The sequence below is a fragment of the Haliotis cracherodii genome, unplaced genomic scaffold (assembly GCF_022045235.1).
Source record: "Haliotis cracherodii isolate W230 unplaced genomic scaffold, xgHalCrac1.p SCAF_6, whole genome shotgun sequence".
NCBI lineage: Eukaryota > Metazoa > Mollusca > Gastropoda > Lepetellida > Haliotidae > Haliotis > Haliotis cracherodii.
This window is the reverse complement of record NW_027266319.1, coordinates 46632018-46647748: the sequence shown is the minus strand read 5'-3', so window position 1 is coordinate 46647748 and position 15731 is coordinate 46632018. Positions and strand designations below refer to the sequence as shown.

Genomic DNA, 15731 nt, shown 5'->3' with positions numbered 1-15731 from the left:
TAATTATGTAACAAGGTTGAATCAAGTATTGTGTGAAAGTCTATAAAAAGAGCTTTCATTTGATATCATGAATGTAAAACTTAAAAAAAAATCGGCGGCCATTTTGAAGATACCACCAGTGGGAACTTGGGGAACTTTGTGCTGGGGGCATCAGTATGACTTTCTGAAGGTCTCCAGAAAAATTCAGTTTTCTACTATTTCTACCAGGTTATTTTTTTGTCTAATTAGTTAGTAGAATAGATAGTGTTGTACAGATAGACAGTGTTGACATTCGTCTGTTTTTGGAATTCCTAAATATTGTTTTGAAGAGTTTGGCTCTCCTAAGAGCTACAAATAAGATGTGTGACTGCTTAAAATATGCAAAAAACACTACTGCATGTGCGTTATTACCCAATATAGCCTATTCTGCTTGTGTACAGGTTTACAGATCTGTATTTACTGATCAAACATATACATAAGGTACTCTTAATTCAGTCAAGCTCCACATATACATAAGGTATTCAGTGAAGCACACACAATTGTGCTCCGCCTGGCTTACTGTAACGTGTAGTATTTTTGTGAACTTATGGGACATGTGACACATTTGATTGTGTATGAATATATTAGAAGTCACCAGAAGCAGCTTTTTATGCAAATATATGTTTTAAAAATGTGGGCTCACTAGTTCAAATTATACCCTTTAAACAGGACGAAAGGGTGTAAAATATATATTCAAATGCCAATGTGAATGATAACATATGAGTACTTATCACCCACGTGGTGAGGATACAGGTGGTAAGATACTAAATCCGTACGTCACACGTGTGTCGTACAAGGTTGACCTTGTTTTATTCGTTTTGATTGGATAACTGTGACCTCTGTCACATCGGGACTACTTTTTTCATTCATAAAAAATCGCGAGACGTCATTCATTTTGCAACTACAAGGCAGAACTGAAGAAATTAATGAGAACGAGAGATATTTACAAACACTTTATTAAACCAAACAAAATATATAAGTTATGCATAGAGCTTGTACAGACATTATACAGAATAATCGAGCTATATCCATTTACAATGTACGACTAATCTAATTAGTGTTTGGAATAACATGGTCCCCATGAGCGTGATGCACCCGACCACTTTCACAACTTTCTATTTGATTTAACGTAATAGGATAAGCTTGGTGAAATGAAGTCTGTTTAAACATCTGGACAGATATTTAGACTTTCTTTGGATGGTCCATTTGTGCCATCAGTGTCCCCTTCGAAGAGTATTTTGTGGCACTGTTTCGGTAGGTGTTGTTCAATGAATGAACGTATACGACTGCAGGACCAGATCACTAAAAGTGAACAGTTCTGATACAAATCATTCGAAAACTCCGTTGAAGTGTGCCTGATTTCTGATTTTGTGGCCCCAAACATCCCAAATGTGAACAATAACATTCCCTATCTCTAGCGTAAAACGCTGTGAGTAGGCCTAGATCACGGTTGTCTTTTCTTATACCGGTTCGAAGCAGTCACTGACATGCAAGCAGACTTGAGTTTGTTGATTTTCACGTCTTCAGTATAGGGTGGTACAGTTAACATGACTGTCTTTGGCGAACACTCTGACTTCCCTCTTCCAAAATAGTATGAACATGATATAAATTCAGCTGATAGATCAAGGAAACCGAACCATTTTGATTGCACAGACGGGACACCGGCAGTGCGAGTGACCGACTGTTGATCCGATATTCAAAGCGTGGCACTAATGTAACTTTTCAAATTTTCATATCGGTGTCCTTCATACTAACAACATGGCGCTTGAATTACCATAGGTTGAAGAATTTCTTCCAAAAGGATTTTGAGCGTCAGTGCTGTTATGTTTGCAAACACAACTTCAGGCGCATGTTGTTAATGGGTATGCATAAAAATGTCAACAATGCCCATATTTGGGCAATATTCATGCGCAACCAGATTTTGCAACCGGTTTCAGTTTGGTTTGTCAACAAACGAAAGTTGTTATGTATTGACTCTTAAATATATATTTAACGTGGGTAATAAATAAAATACCACACTCATCCTCGTGAGATACCATTTTAACGAAACTCGTGAACTTTCTATTGTATCTGACCTCATTTCGCTCGGTCAGATACCATAGAAAGTCCTCTCGTTTCGTAAAAATGGTATCTCACGAGAATGAGTGTAGTATTCTCTATATACTCAATGGCTTAACATTGAGCCCTGTCACCTTGCAGAGATATTATGTCGTGGTTAATCTGTCTGGCATCCAGCATATGGTGTTCATCATCTGGCATCTGGCATACATTATCATGCATATGTTGTCCATTGCCTGGCACCCGGCATACATTATCCTGCATATGGTGTCCATCGTCTGGCATCTGGCATACATTATCCTGCATATGGTGTCCATCATTTGGCATCTGGCATACATTATCCTGCATATGGTGTCCATTGTCTGGCATCCGGCGTATGGTGTCCCTTGTCTGGTAAATCCGACATACATTATCCTGCATATGGTGTCCTTCGTCTGGCATCTGGCAAACATTATCCTTCATATGGTGTCCATCGTCTGGCATCTAGCATACTTTATCCTGCATATGGTGTCCATCGTCTGGCATCTAGCATACTTAATCCTGCATATGGTGTCCATCGTCTGGCATCTGGCATACATTATTCTGCATATGGTGTCCATCGTCTGGCACCCAGCATATGGTGTTCATCTTCTAGCATCCTACATACAACAGCCTGCATATGGTGTCCATTGTCAGACACCCGGCATGCATCATCCTGCATGTCGTGTCCATCGTCTGGCATCTGGCATCTGGCATACATCATCCTGCGTATGGTGTCCATCGTCTGGCATCTGGCATATGGTGTCCATTGTCTGGCACCCAGCATACATCATCCTGCATATGGACGGTGTCCATCATCTGGCACCTGGCATACATTATCCTGCATATGGTGTCCATCGTCTGGCACCTGGCATACATTATCATGCATATGGTATCCATTGTCAGACACCCGGCATACATCATCCTGCATGTGGTGTCCATCGTCTGGCATCTGGCATACATCATCCTGCATATGGAATCCATCGTCTGGCACCCGTCTTACATCATCCTGCATACATCATCCTGCATATGGTGTCCATCGTCTGGCACCCGTCTTACATCATCCTGCATACATCATCCTGCATATGGTGTCCATCGTCTGGCACCCGGCATGCATCATCCTGCATATGGTGTCCATTGTCTAGCATCAGGCATACATCATCTGGCTTATGGTATCCTTCGTCTGGCACCTGGCATGCATCAACCGACATTGTCCATTGTCTGGCATGCGGTATATGGTGTCCATCGTCTGGCACCCGGCATACATTATCATGCATATGGTATCCATTGTCAGACACCCGGCATACATCATCCTGCATGTGGTGTCCATCGTCTGGCATCTGGCATACATCATCCTGCATATGGAATCCATCATCTGGCACCCGTCTTACATCATCCTGCATACATCATGCTGCATATGGTGTCCATCGTCTGGCACCCGTCTTACATCATCCTGCATACATCATCCTGCATATGGTGTCCATCGTCTGGCATCTGACATACATCATCCAGCATATGGTGTTCATCGTCTGGCACCCGGCATGCATCATCCTGCATATGGTGTCCATTGTCTAGCATCAGGCATACATCATCTGGCTTATGGTATCCTTCGTCTGGCACCTGGCATGCATCAACCGACATTGTCCATTGTCTGGCATGCGGTATATGGTGTCCATCGTCTGGCACCCGGCATACATCATCCTGCATATGGTGTCCATTGTCTGGCATCAGGCATACATCATCCTGCATATGGTGTCCATCGTCTGGCACCTGGCATGCATCATCAGGCATATGGTGTCCATCGTCTGGCACCCGGCATGCATCATCAGGCATATGGTGTCCATCGTCTGGCACCTGGCATGCATCATCAGGCATATGATGTCCATCGTCTGGCACCCGGCATGCATCATCAGGCATATGGTGTCCATCGTCTGGCACCTGGCATGCATCATCCGACATATGGTATCCATCGTCTAGCATCAGGCATACATCATCCTGCATATGGTGTCCATCGTCTTGCACCCGGCATGCATCATCAGCCATATGGTGTCCATCGTCTGGCACCCGGCATACATCATCAGGTATATGGTGTCCATTGTCTGGCACCTGGCATGCATCATCCGGCATATGGTGTCCATCGTCTGGTACCTGGCATGCATCATCCGACATATGGTGTCCATCGTCTGGCACCTGGCATGCATCATCCAACATATGGTGTCCATCGTCTGGCACCCGGCGTGCATCATCCGACATATGGTATCCATTGTCTGGCACCCGGCATGCATCATCCGACATATGGTGTCCATCGTCTTGCACCCGGCATGCATCATCAGGCATATGGTATCCATTGTCTGGCACCTGGCATGCATCATCCGACATATGGTGTCCATCGTCTTGCACCCGGCATGCATCATCAGGCATATGGTATCCATTGTCTGGCACCCGGCATGCATCATCAGGCATATGGTATCCATTGTCTGGCACCTGGCATGCATCATCAGGCATATGGTATCCATTGTCTGGCACCTGGCATGCATCATCAGGCATATGGTATCCATTGTCTGGCACCCGGCATGCATCATCAGGCATATGGTATCCATTGTCTGGCACCTGGCATGCATCATCAGGCATATGGTATCCATTGTCTGGCACCCGGCATGCATCATCAGGCATATGGTGTCCATTGTCTGGCACCCGGCATGCATCATCAGGCATATGGTATCCATTGTCTGGCACCTGGCATGCATCATCAGGCATATGGTGTCCATTGTCTGGCACCCGGTATGCATCATCAGGCATATGGTGTCCATCGTCTGGCATCAGGCATACATCATCCGGCATGCAGTGTATGTTGCTAACATCTTCTCCTCAGAAACCACTAGACAAAGAAAGCTTTAATTTCACATGCTTGTTACCATCAATAATGTCACCTAAATATGCTAAAAAGTTCAGATCAATTTTTTTTTATTTTTCATAATTTATTTCTGGTTATCATGTGGTCATTTCATATTGGTATTATCATAATTGGCATATGCTGTTTCAGTAGTGGGACTCAATACATATGTTCTGTATTTTGCAATATTTCATTGTTTAACCTTGATGTTTCCTTTGTGCTTTGAATATAGGTGTGATATAACTGGCATAACAGTATTTGGCAAATAATCGTATCGCAATACAACCCCGAGTATCAATATTTTCCAATACAGTCACAGAAGAATTAATATATAAGTATATCATATAAAATTATGTCTATTATCTTGAGGCATTTGGATGGACTGGGTTCCTATCTAAGCCACGTAAACAGCACACACTTCATGCTGTTTACATTGATATTCCATGTTGATGATGCAATAGGTAGTCTTGATTATCCATACTACCCATCTTACTATCTGATCATTGAATGAAGGAGTACCATTTGAACAGTACAAGTATATATCATTTTTGCCCAAATACGTATGGCAATATGTATAACTATACAGATCTTTGTATTGTGATATATTGCAGTGAGATTTATATGCAATTCTACCATGACATTGATGAATGCTTGATTCTGATTGGTTAAAAAGAGGTTTCCTTTTTGCTACGGAAACCCCTCGCAAATATATTAAGCCTTTTCACACAAAAAAGTGCATATGAATACATAGGTAGCCAACATATCAAGTCATAGAAAATGGCTGCCGATCGATCACCCCATATGAACTGTATAACGTATCTATGTTTCCTCTAATACACGCTGGGTCTCTAATACTAGCCAGGTCTCTTATACACGCCGAGGCAAGGGCTCTGGCGAAATTAACAGATGGCATTGCGTCATATAGAAGAAATTCGGTAGTTTGATATCGGATGTTTTGGGAGTTGGCTAGGCCGCACTCCTGACTGCTTCGATGATGACATTAAAAGATTTAACAAAGGCATATCTTTTGCATACAGATGAAAAGCCTCGTTGCCGTCATGGTAGAATGGAGATAAACCTACTGTGTTTTCAAATTTGATGTAGTCCCACTGTAAAATAGATACTTCTTTATGATAATTTGAAACCTCACGCTACAGCGCTCGGTTCAAAATTAAAATAAAGAGGTATCTATTCTACAGTGGGACACAGTAGGTTTATCTCCTAAACATGCTCACGCTTGTTTTGACCAAGCTCCTAAGTTCTCTACCCTTCTGAAATTGCCAGCTTAAGGAATCTGAACTTTGGCATGTATGTTTCTTCATTTAAAAGACACCATATTTTGCTTATACCTATAGAATTTAGTGTAAAATATTATATTCAATATCAGTGCTTCTAACTTTTGTTAGCTACAGTGCCATTACACTGTTTTTGTGCAAAATTGTTTATGATAATTGTGTCTTGACCAATGTTGCAGCACTTCAACAACTTCTGGATCCTGATGTTAGGCAGATTTTTGGGAGGTATGGCAACCTCCATCCTCTACAGTGCTTTTGAATCCTGGCTTGTCTATGAACACAACAAGGTATGACCAGTATCTGATGTCATAGAGTATTACTTCCCTGTCTGTACAGCTGAAACCGGCACACACAGCTATAGGATTAGTGGTTAACATGGTGATAGGATGTGCTTTGCTCTGTAGCAACAAACATGCTTTTGGTATTTAACTCTTTCAACACCAGTCAACCAGAAGCCATTACTGCTGTGACAACCAAGTTCCCGAAATTATCTGCTTGTAAAACATCTTTGCTACTACATGTTATACACCATTTGAAAGGTCTGATCCTACTGTTTATACATATGAAAGTTATGTTTATCACATTATCTGAGACCCGTGAATATCCGGGGTAGAAAAGGTCTTCAGCAACCAATTCTTGCCGTAAAAGGCGACTATGTTTCTCGTAAGAGGCTACTAACGGGATTGCGTGGTCAGGCTTGCTGACTTGGTTGATGCATGTCATTGTATTCTAATTGTATGTATCGGTGCTCATGATGTCAATCACTGGAATGTCTGGTTCCGACTCAATTATTTACAGAATAAATAATGCATTTACAACTTAAAAAGTATGTTTTAAATAAAAAGATGTAAGCTAACACATTCATAACTTCCAGGTTAAGGATCTAGAAGCGAAAATTTGACGATTTTCAGCAAATTCAAGTTTCATAAAATCCACTAAGCTATTTCCTTTTTTTTTCATTGTTTACATATTTGGAAAATTATTTAAAAAGAATTATAAAGGTGTTGAAAGAGTGAAACTAATTTCAGTGTTCAGCTTAGTTCAAGCTGCAACTCTAAAAACTGCACAATGATAATTTTTGTTTACTTTTCATCAATAAAAGTTGTAGCCAAAACTAAAAAAACAAATTTAAAATTTATGGAAAATGGCTGTTTGATTGAGCTGAGGTTAGCTTGTGTTGTGTCACATGACTTTCAGCTTTTGGCTTCGTAGCAGGATACGTAGTATTTTATTAAAATATCATGAACCAATCAGATCTCACTCAACACTCTGACGTAGAGATAAGATAATTGGCATTATTACCAAAATGATCTCATTTAGCAACACTTGTAAAAATCTTGGTTAGAATAGTTATTCAGCAACCCATGATTGCTCTATAAGGTGACTATGTTTGTTGTAAGAGGCGACTAACTGGTTTGGGTGGTCAGGCTCGCTGACTCGGTTGATGCATGTCATCAGCTCTCCCAATTGCTCATGTCAATCACTAGATTGTCTGGTCCAGACTTGGTTGTTTACAGACAGCTGACATAGCTGGAATATTGCTGAGTGCGGCGTTTAAACAACGAACTAACAAAATATTGAGCAAATATTCCATAAATATCAAGATGAGATACAGAAGACTTAGGCTGTAATTATCTGATCATCAAGAGGTATAGACGAATGGCCATGTGAAGAAAATCAAGGCATGTATCCATGCAAAGTACATCAAGAGTCGAGGCGTGTGTCCATGCCATAAAAGTCAAGGTGTCTCCATACTATATATGTCAAGGCGTGTCTGCATGCTATGTCTTGTCAAGGCGTGTCTCAATGTTGTGTTAGTCACGGCGTGTCACCATGCTATATATGTCAAGGCGTGTCTCCATGCTATATATGTCAAGGTGTCTCTATGCTATATATGTCAAGGCCCGTTTCCATGCTATATATGTCAAGGCGTGTCTCCATGCTATATATGTCAAGGCCCGTTTCCATGCTATATATGTCAAGGCGTGTCTCAATGCTATATATGTCCAAGCGAGTCTGCATGCTGTGTTAGTCACAGCGTGTCTCCATGCTTTATATGTCAAGGCGTGACTCCATGCTATATATGTCAAGGTGTCTCTATGCTATATATGTCAAGGCGTGTCTCCATGCTATATATGTCAAGGCGTGTCTGCATGCTATGTCTTGTCAAGGCATGTCTCCATGCTATATACGCCAAGGCCCGTTTCCATGCTATATATGTCAAGGCATGTCTCCATGCTATATACGTCAAGGCCCGTTTCCATGCTATGTATGTCAAGGCGTGTCTCCATGCTATATATGTCAAGGCCCGTTTCCATGCTATGTATGTCAAGGCGTGTCTCCATGCTATATATGTCAAGGCCCGTTTCCATGCTATAAATGTCAAGGCGTGTCTCCATGCTATATATGTCCAACAGAGTCTGCATGCTGTGTTAGTCACGGCGTGTCTCCATGCTTTATATGTCAAGGCGTGACTCCATGCTATATATGTCAAGGTGTCTCTATGCTATATATGTCAAGTCACGTTTCCATGCTATATATGTCAAGGCGTGTCTCCATGCTATGTCTTGTCAAGGCGTGTCTCCATGCTGTGTTAGTCATGGCGTGTCTCCATGCTATATATGTCCAGGCCCGTTTCCATGCTATATGTCATGGCGTGTCTCCATGCTATATATATCAAGTCGAGTCTGCATGCTATGTCTTGTCACGGCGTGTCACCATGCTATATATGTCAAGGCCCGTTTCCATGCTGTATATGTCAAGGCGTGTCTCCATGCTATATATGTCAAGGCCCGTTTCCATGCTGTATATGTCAAGGCGTGTCTCCATGCTATATATGTCAAGGGCCGTTTCCATGCTATATATGTCAAGGCCTGTTTCCATGCTATATATGTCAAAACGTGTCTCCATGCAATGTCAGTTAATAACTTTCGGTATTCAATGTTTTTACCTCACCCAACCTAATGACCAAGTGCATCGTATTAATGTTGAAGTTATTTTCTTCCAGAGAGGATTTGATCAAGATTTACTTGGCAGCATCTTCAGTAATGCTATTCTTGGCAACTCTCTGGTGGCCATTGTGGCAGGTCTTGTTGCACAGTTCTTTGCTGATCGGTTTGGATTTGTGTGAGTATAAACATTATTATATACTCCCAATTTTCTCCAGTTTATGGAGAAAAGTATATTTTGGATTCCTGGTTGGAATGGATGGTTACAGTAAATGACCTGGATGATTGTGTGTCATTGTACCCAGACAGCATAGATCTTGTGCATCATCTGCCAGGCCAGGGATTATCCTGGAAATCTTTAGCTATAAGAGAAAATCTCCCCTGGTCTGAAAGCAATGATATTTTTAGACATGTGATGAGATTTTGCTAATTTACAGAGATATTTCGTCTTCGACACAGTGGAAACTGTATTTGATTTTCGGTATTTGCAACTTAAATTATATTGCAACTAATGTTACTAGATTTTATAAATATGTCCTCGGATATTTCGATTATATTAATTATTCCACTATGATAATGCTTAAAAATATTAGCATTAGTATTAAAACAAATTACATTAGTATTTATATTTCTGTTTCTTGTCTACATTATTATACCCCCCGTTTACGAAGTAAATCGGGGGTATATAGCGTTCCGTCCGTCCTTCTGTCCGAGCTTTTGTACGGCCCATAACTTTTTAACCATGTACCCTAGCTTCACCAAACTTGCTACACACATTTACCACAATGACTACTTGTGCCTTTTGCTAGTTGTAAGATTGTGAATTTTTTAATTTTTGCCGTTTCCATAGACACATTAAGAAACTTAAACTTTTAGGGTGGGTGCTTTGTACGACCCATATCTTTTTAACTATGCACCCTAGCTTCACCAAACTTGCTACACACATTTACCACAATGAGTACTTGTGCCTTTTGCTAGTTTAAAGATTCTGAATTTTTGTATTTTTGCCGTTTCCATGGAATCATGGTGAAACATAAATTTTGGGTAGAGTTTTTGTACGATCCATGTTTACAATATTATGTATCCTAGCTTCAGCAAACTTGCTACATTAACCACTATGATTGTTTTTTTATCTTTTATAAGATTCTGAAAGTTTTCTCTTTTGTTGTTTTCATGGAAACATGATGGAATTAAGAAATTTTGATGATTGGTTTTGTATAGCTCATGGGGTTACAAAGGAAAGGGCAGTTCCTCTGACTGAAAGCAACAGGTATATTTCATCTATTAACAAACTATTTACTATTTGTTGTTGACCAGCGGGGATAACAGGGGTATGTGAGCTTGGCTCACTTCTTTCTTGTTATTCATGTATTTCTGTTCATTGTTGACTTTAGGAGCAATTATACGCTAGTACAATTATAGATCATTTACGAGGCATGTTTACCATGATCAGCTGTTCATTTCGTTTGCATGCGGCAGACAACATTCTGCAGTTATAAAATTTTATGGTCTTGACAATGTGTGTTCAGATCATAATTGAATATGAAAGTGATTCTTTCACGAGGGTATGATCGTGAAAACTCTTCCACCAGTGCCAGTCTTATCGAAAGGCAAGGGCAATATAATCTAAAATATGATTGTCTGTGATCTGAAAAATGTATATTATTATGAAGAGAGATTTGTAGATATATCCATTTAGTTTTTGTTTTGTTGTCATTCCAGTATAGGAATTTGCTTGTGTTTAGAAACTTTACCTGTGATTGCTTTTTTTTACTCACAGTGTCAATCAATATTCACTCACTCTTCTCTCTGTTTAATTTTCAACATGTCTCTTTTAAGAACTTATTGTGGACACACTTGTGTCCAGTCAGCATTTGCTACCTATGTTATACCTCATGGTGACAATTTGCATCGTGTTGAAGCAGACACAGCTGATTGTGTTGAGTGATTTGTAACCCTGCATGAGTCTTGGGTTCACCACAATCAGCCAGACTAAACAAAGCAGTGGAACCATCAGTTCATCAGCTGGCAAGATGATGGTTTTAGTTTTCTGGGATTCCAAAGGACTCCTACAGGTGGCCCCATCCCCCATTAATGGCCAACTGCAGAAGGTTATCAAGGCTAGCACCATGGAAAACTCTATTTTCAAAAAAGAAACTAAATAATGTTAAACTTCGTCAGAGAGCTGATTCTTCCTGAATGGCACTATAAGAATGGTTATACATGTACTTGAAAACATGGTGGCAGCTGCTCAGAAACCAAAAAGAATAGAGAGCTTCTATTAATGTAGCATAAGTAAAACTACACTGGATAGTGACAGAAAATAACACCTTGCTAGTTTAAATGTTTCTTTGAAATGTTTTATACATAATACTAGAATGCATGTCTATTATTCCCCTACCTGTGCACGCACGCACACACACACAAATGCACAGAGTAAAAGAATTATGTGTTGGTGGGATTATGTCCCCATTGCTGACAGAACACACTGCAAATTTTCTCCTGTTCATATTGACCAAGAAGCTTCATGATCATTGTTGATACGACTCTCACATTGATAGCAGCCTGTGCTCACCGTGCTTGAGGGGATCTATGGCTATATCAGTGGCTGAATTATATATCTAATGACTGTAACAGCTTTTGTGGTACACATTGAGACATTGTCGAATGGTAACAGCCGGAGGTCATTGATTTATCTACTGGCAACTTCATATTAAAGCATTGATTAATTTCTTGGCTTGTTCAGCTTGGTTGAGCCCAACATAAATACTTCACCAATGTTTGTGTGTTATATGGAGTCCAGAAATATTGTGTTTAATAACATGATCAATTCTTGTTATATACATACAAGACAACAGACAACAGAGGAACACCTGAGAGGTGCTACTGAAGTTTACTTTTCACATTGTAAACACACTTATGACATGGGAGCTAATCTGAAATTACATTAAGAGACATCAGTCGATGGCAATCAACAAATGAGACACACAGTTAAAGGATTTGTTGCATTTATTATTTTAATCTTTCATAAAAAAATCCTTCTTTTTGGTTACAAATGTCATGCATAAGCAACACAAAGTAAAATATGGGATGTATTTACTTGAATAAGCCTATAAGCAGGTAAATGAAGCGATGAATAGACCATGAGTGATGTAACAGTGATATCAATTTGTGACTTTAACATACATAGACCTAGCCCCCTACCCTGCTGTATCATGTAAGGTGTGATGCTGTATCATGTAAGGTGTGATGATGTATCATGTAAGGTGTGATGGTATATCATGTAAGATGTGATAGTGTATCATGTAAGGTGTGATGGTGTATCATGTAAGGCATGATGGTGTATCATGTAAGGTGTGATGGTGTATCATGTAAGGTGTGATAGTGTATCATGTAAGGTGTGATGATGTATCATGTAAGATGTGATAGTGTATCATGTAAGATGTGATGGTGTATAATGTAAGGTGTGATGGTGTATCATGTAAGGTGTGATAGTGTATCATGTAAGGTGTGATAGTGTATCATGTAAGGTGTGATGATGTATCATGTAAGGTGTGATGGTGTATCATGTAAGGTGTGATGGTGTATCATGTAAGGTGTGATGGTGTATCATGTAAGGTGTGATAGTGTATCATGTAAGGTGTGATGGTGTATCATGTTAGGTGTGATGGTGTATCATGTACGATGTGGTAGTGTATCATGTAAGGTGTGATGTATCATGTAAGATGTGATAGTGTATCATGTAAGGTGTGATAGTGTATCATGTGAGGTGTGATGGTGTATCATGTAAGGTGTGATAGTGTATCATGTAAGGTGTGATGGTGTATCATGTAAGGTGTGATGATGTACCATGTAAGGTGTGATGGTGTATCATGTAAGGTGTGATAGTGTATCATGGAAGGTGTGATAGTGTATCATGGAAGGTGTGATAGTGTATCATGTAAGGTGTGATGGTGTATCATGTAAGGTGTGATGGTGTATCATGGAAGGTGTGATGATGTACCATGTAAGGTGTGATGGTGTATCATGTAAGGTGTGATGGTGTATCATGTAAGGTGTGATGATGTACCATGTAAGGTGTGATGGTGTATCATGTAAGGTGTGATTGTTTTTCATGTAAGGTGTGATTGTGTTTCATGTAAGGTGTGATGGTATATCATGTAAGATGTGATAGTGTATCATGTAAGGTGTGATGGTGTATCTTGTAAGAATACTCTGTGTGCATGTTTCTAGATGACTGTTGTGTATGTGATTCTCCAATGGGAATTTGGATTAGAATAGGACCCTATGTTGGTCTTAAGAGGCAACCAAATGGATCAGTGACCAGGTTGATTCTCTGTCTTTGTGCCCCGATGCTGTGGATTGTTACTCACAATATCGATCACTCAATTGTCAGGTCCTGACTCGATTATTTACAGGCCGCCATCAAATAGGCAGAATATTGCTGAATGTGGCATTAAAGAATCCATAAGACCTGTCCAGTTTATCTGGAACCTGTCAGTGCAGTCCCATGACTAGCCGCCAGTCTGAAAGCCCAATGCTCAAGTTCAGCTGATGAAAATATCCTATACTGTTATTCCATGAGTTGTTTCTTTTCTTCCAGAGCTCCATTTGATGTGTCCATGGCGGTGTTGATCATTATGATTATAATTATCATATTCTCTTGGCCAGAGAACTATGGTGACAAAACCAGCAACTTCACACAGTTATTTTCTAATGCTTTGCATTCCATTAGAACAGGTTTGTATTACCTCAGTATCATATATCTATATTGTGTATGAGGGGCTGGACATTTGATATTATGGGTGGGGACATTTAAAACAAATTAATCTGTTCCCGAAGATCCTTGAAATACTATGTGCCTTGTGCTAAAGTACATCCTTTACTGGACAAGCTGGATGTTGTGAAAATGTTGTGGTTTCAAAAGCATTGTCTGGCTCCTGCTTTCAGAGAAAACAAATTGTATGTCTTACTGAAATGCTAGATTTCAACCCCAGTTTTCCACCCTGAATATTAGATGGTCGGTCACTTTCTAAATTAAGCTGGTTTGTAGTCAAATGTTTTCTTTTCTTTTGTGATATCTAATTCCTTGCCAGACCCAGCAATATCTGGTGAGTACAAGTGATCAGGTCTTGTCACTGTTTGTCTGATGGCTGTGATTACTCCTGATGTTAGTCCCAGGTTTGTCAGCACCGTACCCATGCTCGTTTCACCAAAGTGGTAAACACCTTACATCTGCCACACTTTGTGCGTTCCAACCATAAATACTGCAATAGACAGTATGCTGTAAGATACATTTTTAGCACCTATGTTTACACTGGCATTTTTTTCTGTTTTTGAAATAAGCATAAAGAAGTTTTTTACTTTAAAAACTTGATTTTAATTTGACCCCCAAAATACACAATAAAACATCCTCAAATATGAGACAAACTTTAAAATATTGACAGGAATACAGTTTACAAAATATTTTTCCATGGGTTTTGATTAATTGAATAGGCTGTATTAACCCTGAATTCTGACCAATAATATACCTCTATCATATCATTACCATAAGTCCTGTGTTTCGGCTGTCATCACTCAATAAAAAATCTTCATATTTTCGACAGAAGTCCTCTGCACTGTACATGTTAACTGTCCATAACTAGTAGTGCAAGTTACGGCATCTTGCTTCCCAAGCCTCCAGCCTCACTACTTTCCTGTATGTGCTTTTGTCAACAGCTTGAGATTTTTTGTCTATTTTTTGTCATTATATCATTAGCACTATTGTCATTTATCACACTGTAAGTAACATTATAAGAGAGTTAGTCATACTTTACTATTGTTTGAGGATCTAGTGCCTTTTGGCCTACTGTAGCTGGGCAATTGTAAAAGAGGGTAGAAGATGGCATTGTCGTCTGCACTTACCTGTGTGGTCAGTTTAGGTTTTCCTCATGAGACTGTCTGCAATTGCCGCCCAACTGATTGCTCAGAGAAGTTGTGATGTTGGCTGTGAATCTGTTACACAGGAGGAGTTTAGTAAGATCGTATAGTCATGAATGATATCTAGGAGGTGGGAGACTGCTAAGGAGCATGTCAACCTTATCAACACCCCCCAATCGAAGATCGTCCCGAAGGGTAATCCTAAAACGCCTCAGAAGAAGCCAAAACTTCTTATAGATTCAGATGTCCCCTCCCAGCTGGTGACCATATCTCAGCTATCCCTGAGTGTGCTAAAAGAATTGCTACTACAAAGGCAGACATTGTTCAACAGGCGTATGTCAGCCATTAATTAAAAGAGATCAACTGAGCTATCAGAGAAAGCTGTCAGAAGGGAAGCAAGTATTTTGGCTGGTGCTTTGGAGCTTCAGCGGAAAGATCATGAGATGGCTGATGACCAGTATGGTCGCAATGAGAACAAAGAACATCTGTCCAATCATGGATAGGAAAGAAGACCACCATCTACTGAGACCATGTTTAAATGATGAGACCACCACAGCCAAGACTGTTACGGTCATGGCGCAG

The 15731-nt window shown here is 40.1% G+C and overlaps 1 protein-coding gene across 4 annotated transcripts in view; it reads left to right on the top strand.

Annotated features, from left to right (window-relative positions):
- LOC139445055 (molybdate-anion transporter-like) overlaps positions 1–15731 on the top strand; it is a 79098-nt gene that overhangs the window by 24607 nt on the left and 38760 nt on the right. For all 4 annotated transcript variants that reach the window (XM_071226124.1, XM_071226125.1, XM_071226127.1 and 1 more), the window contains exons 4-6: positions 6462–6569; positions 9290–9408; positions 13834–13970. In XM_071226124.1, coding sequence (XP_071082225.1) covers positions 6462–6569; positions 9290–9408; positions 13834–13970 — 364 coding nt within the window. The remainder of the gene's footprint in view (positions 1–6461; positions 6570–9289; positions 9409–13833; positions 13971–15731) is intronic.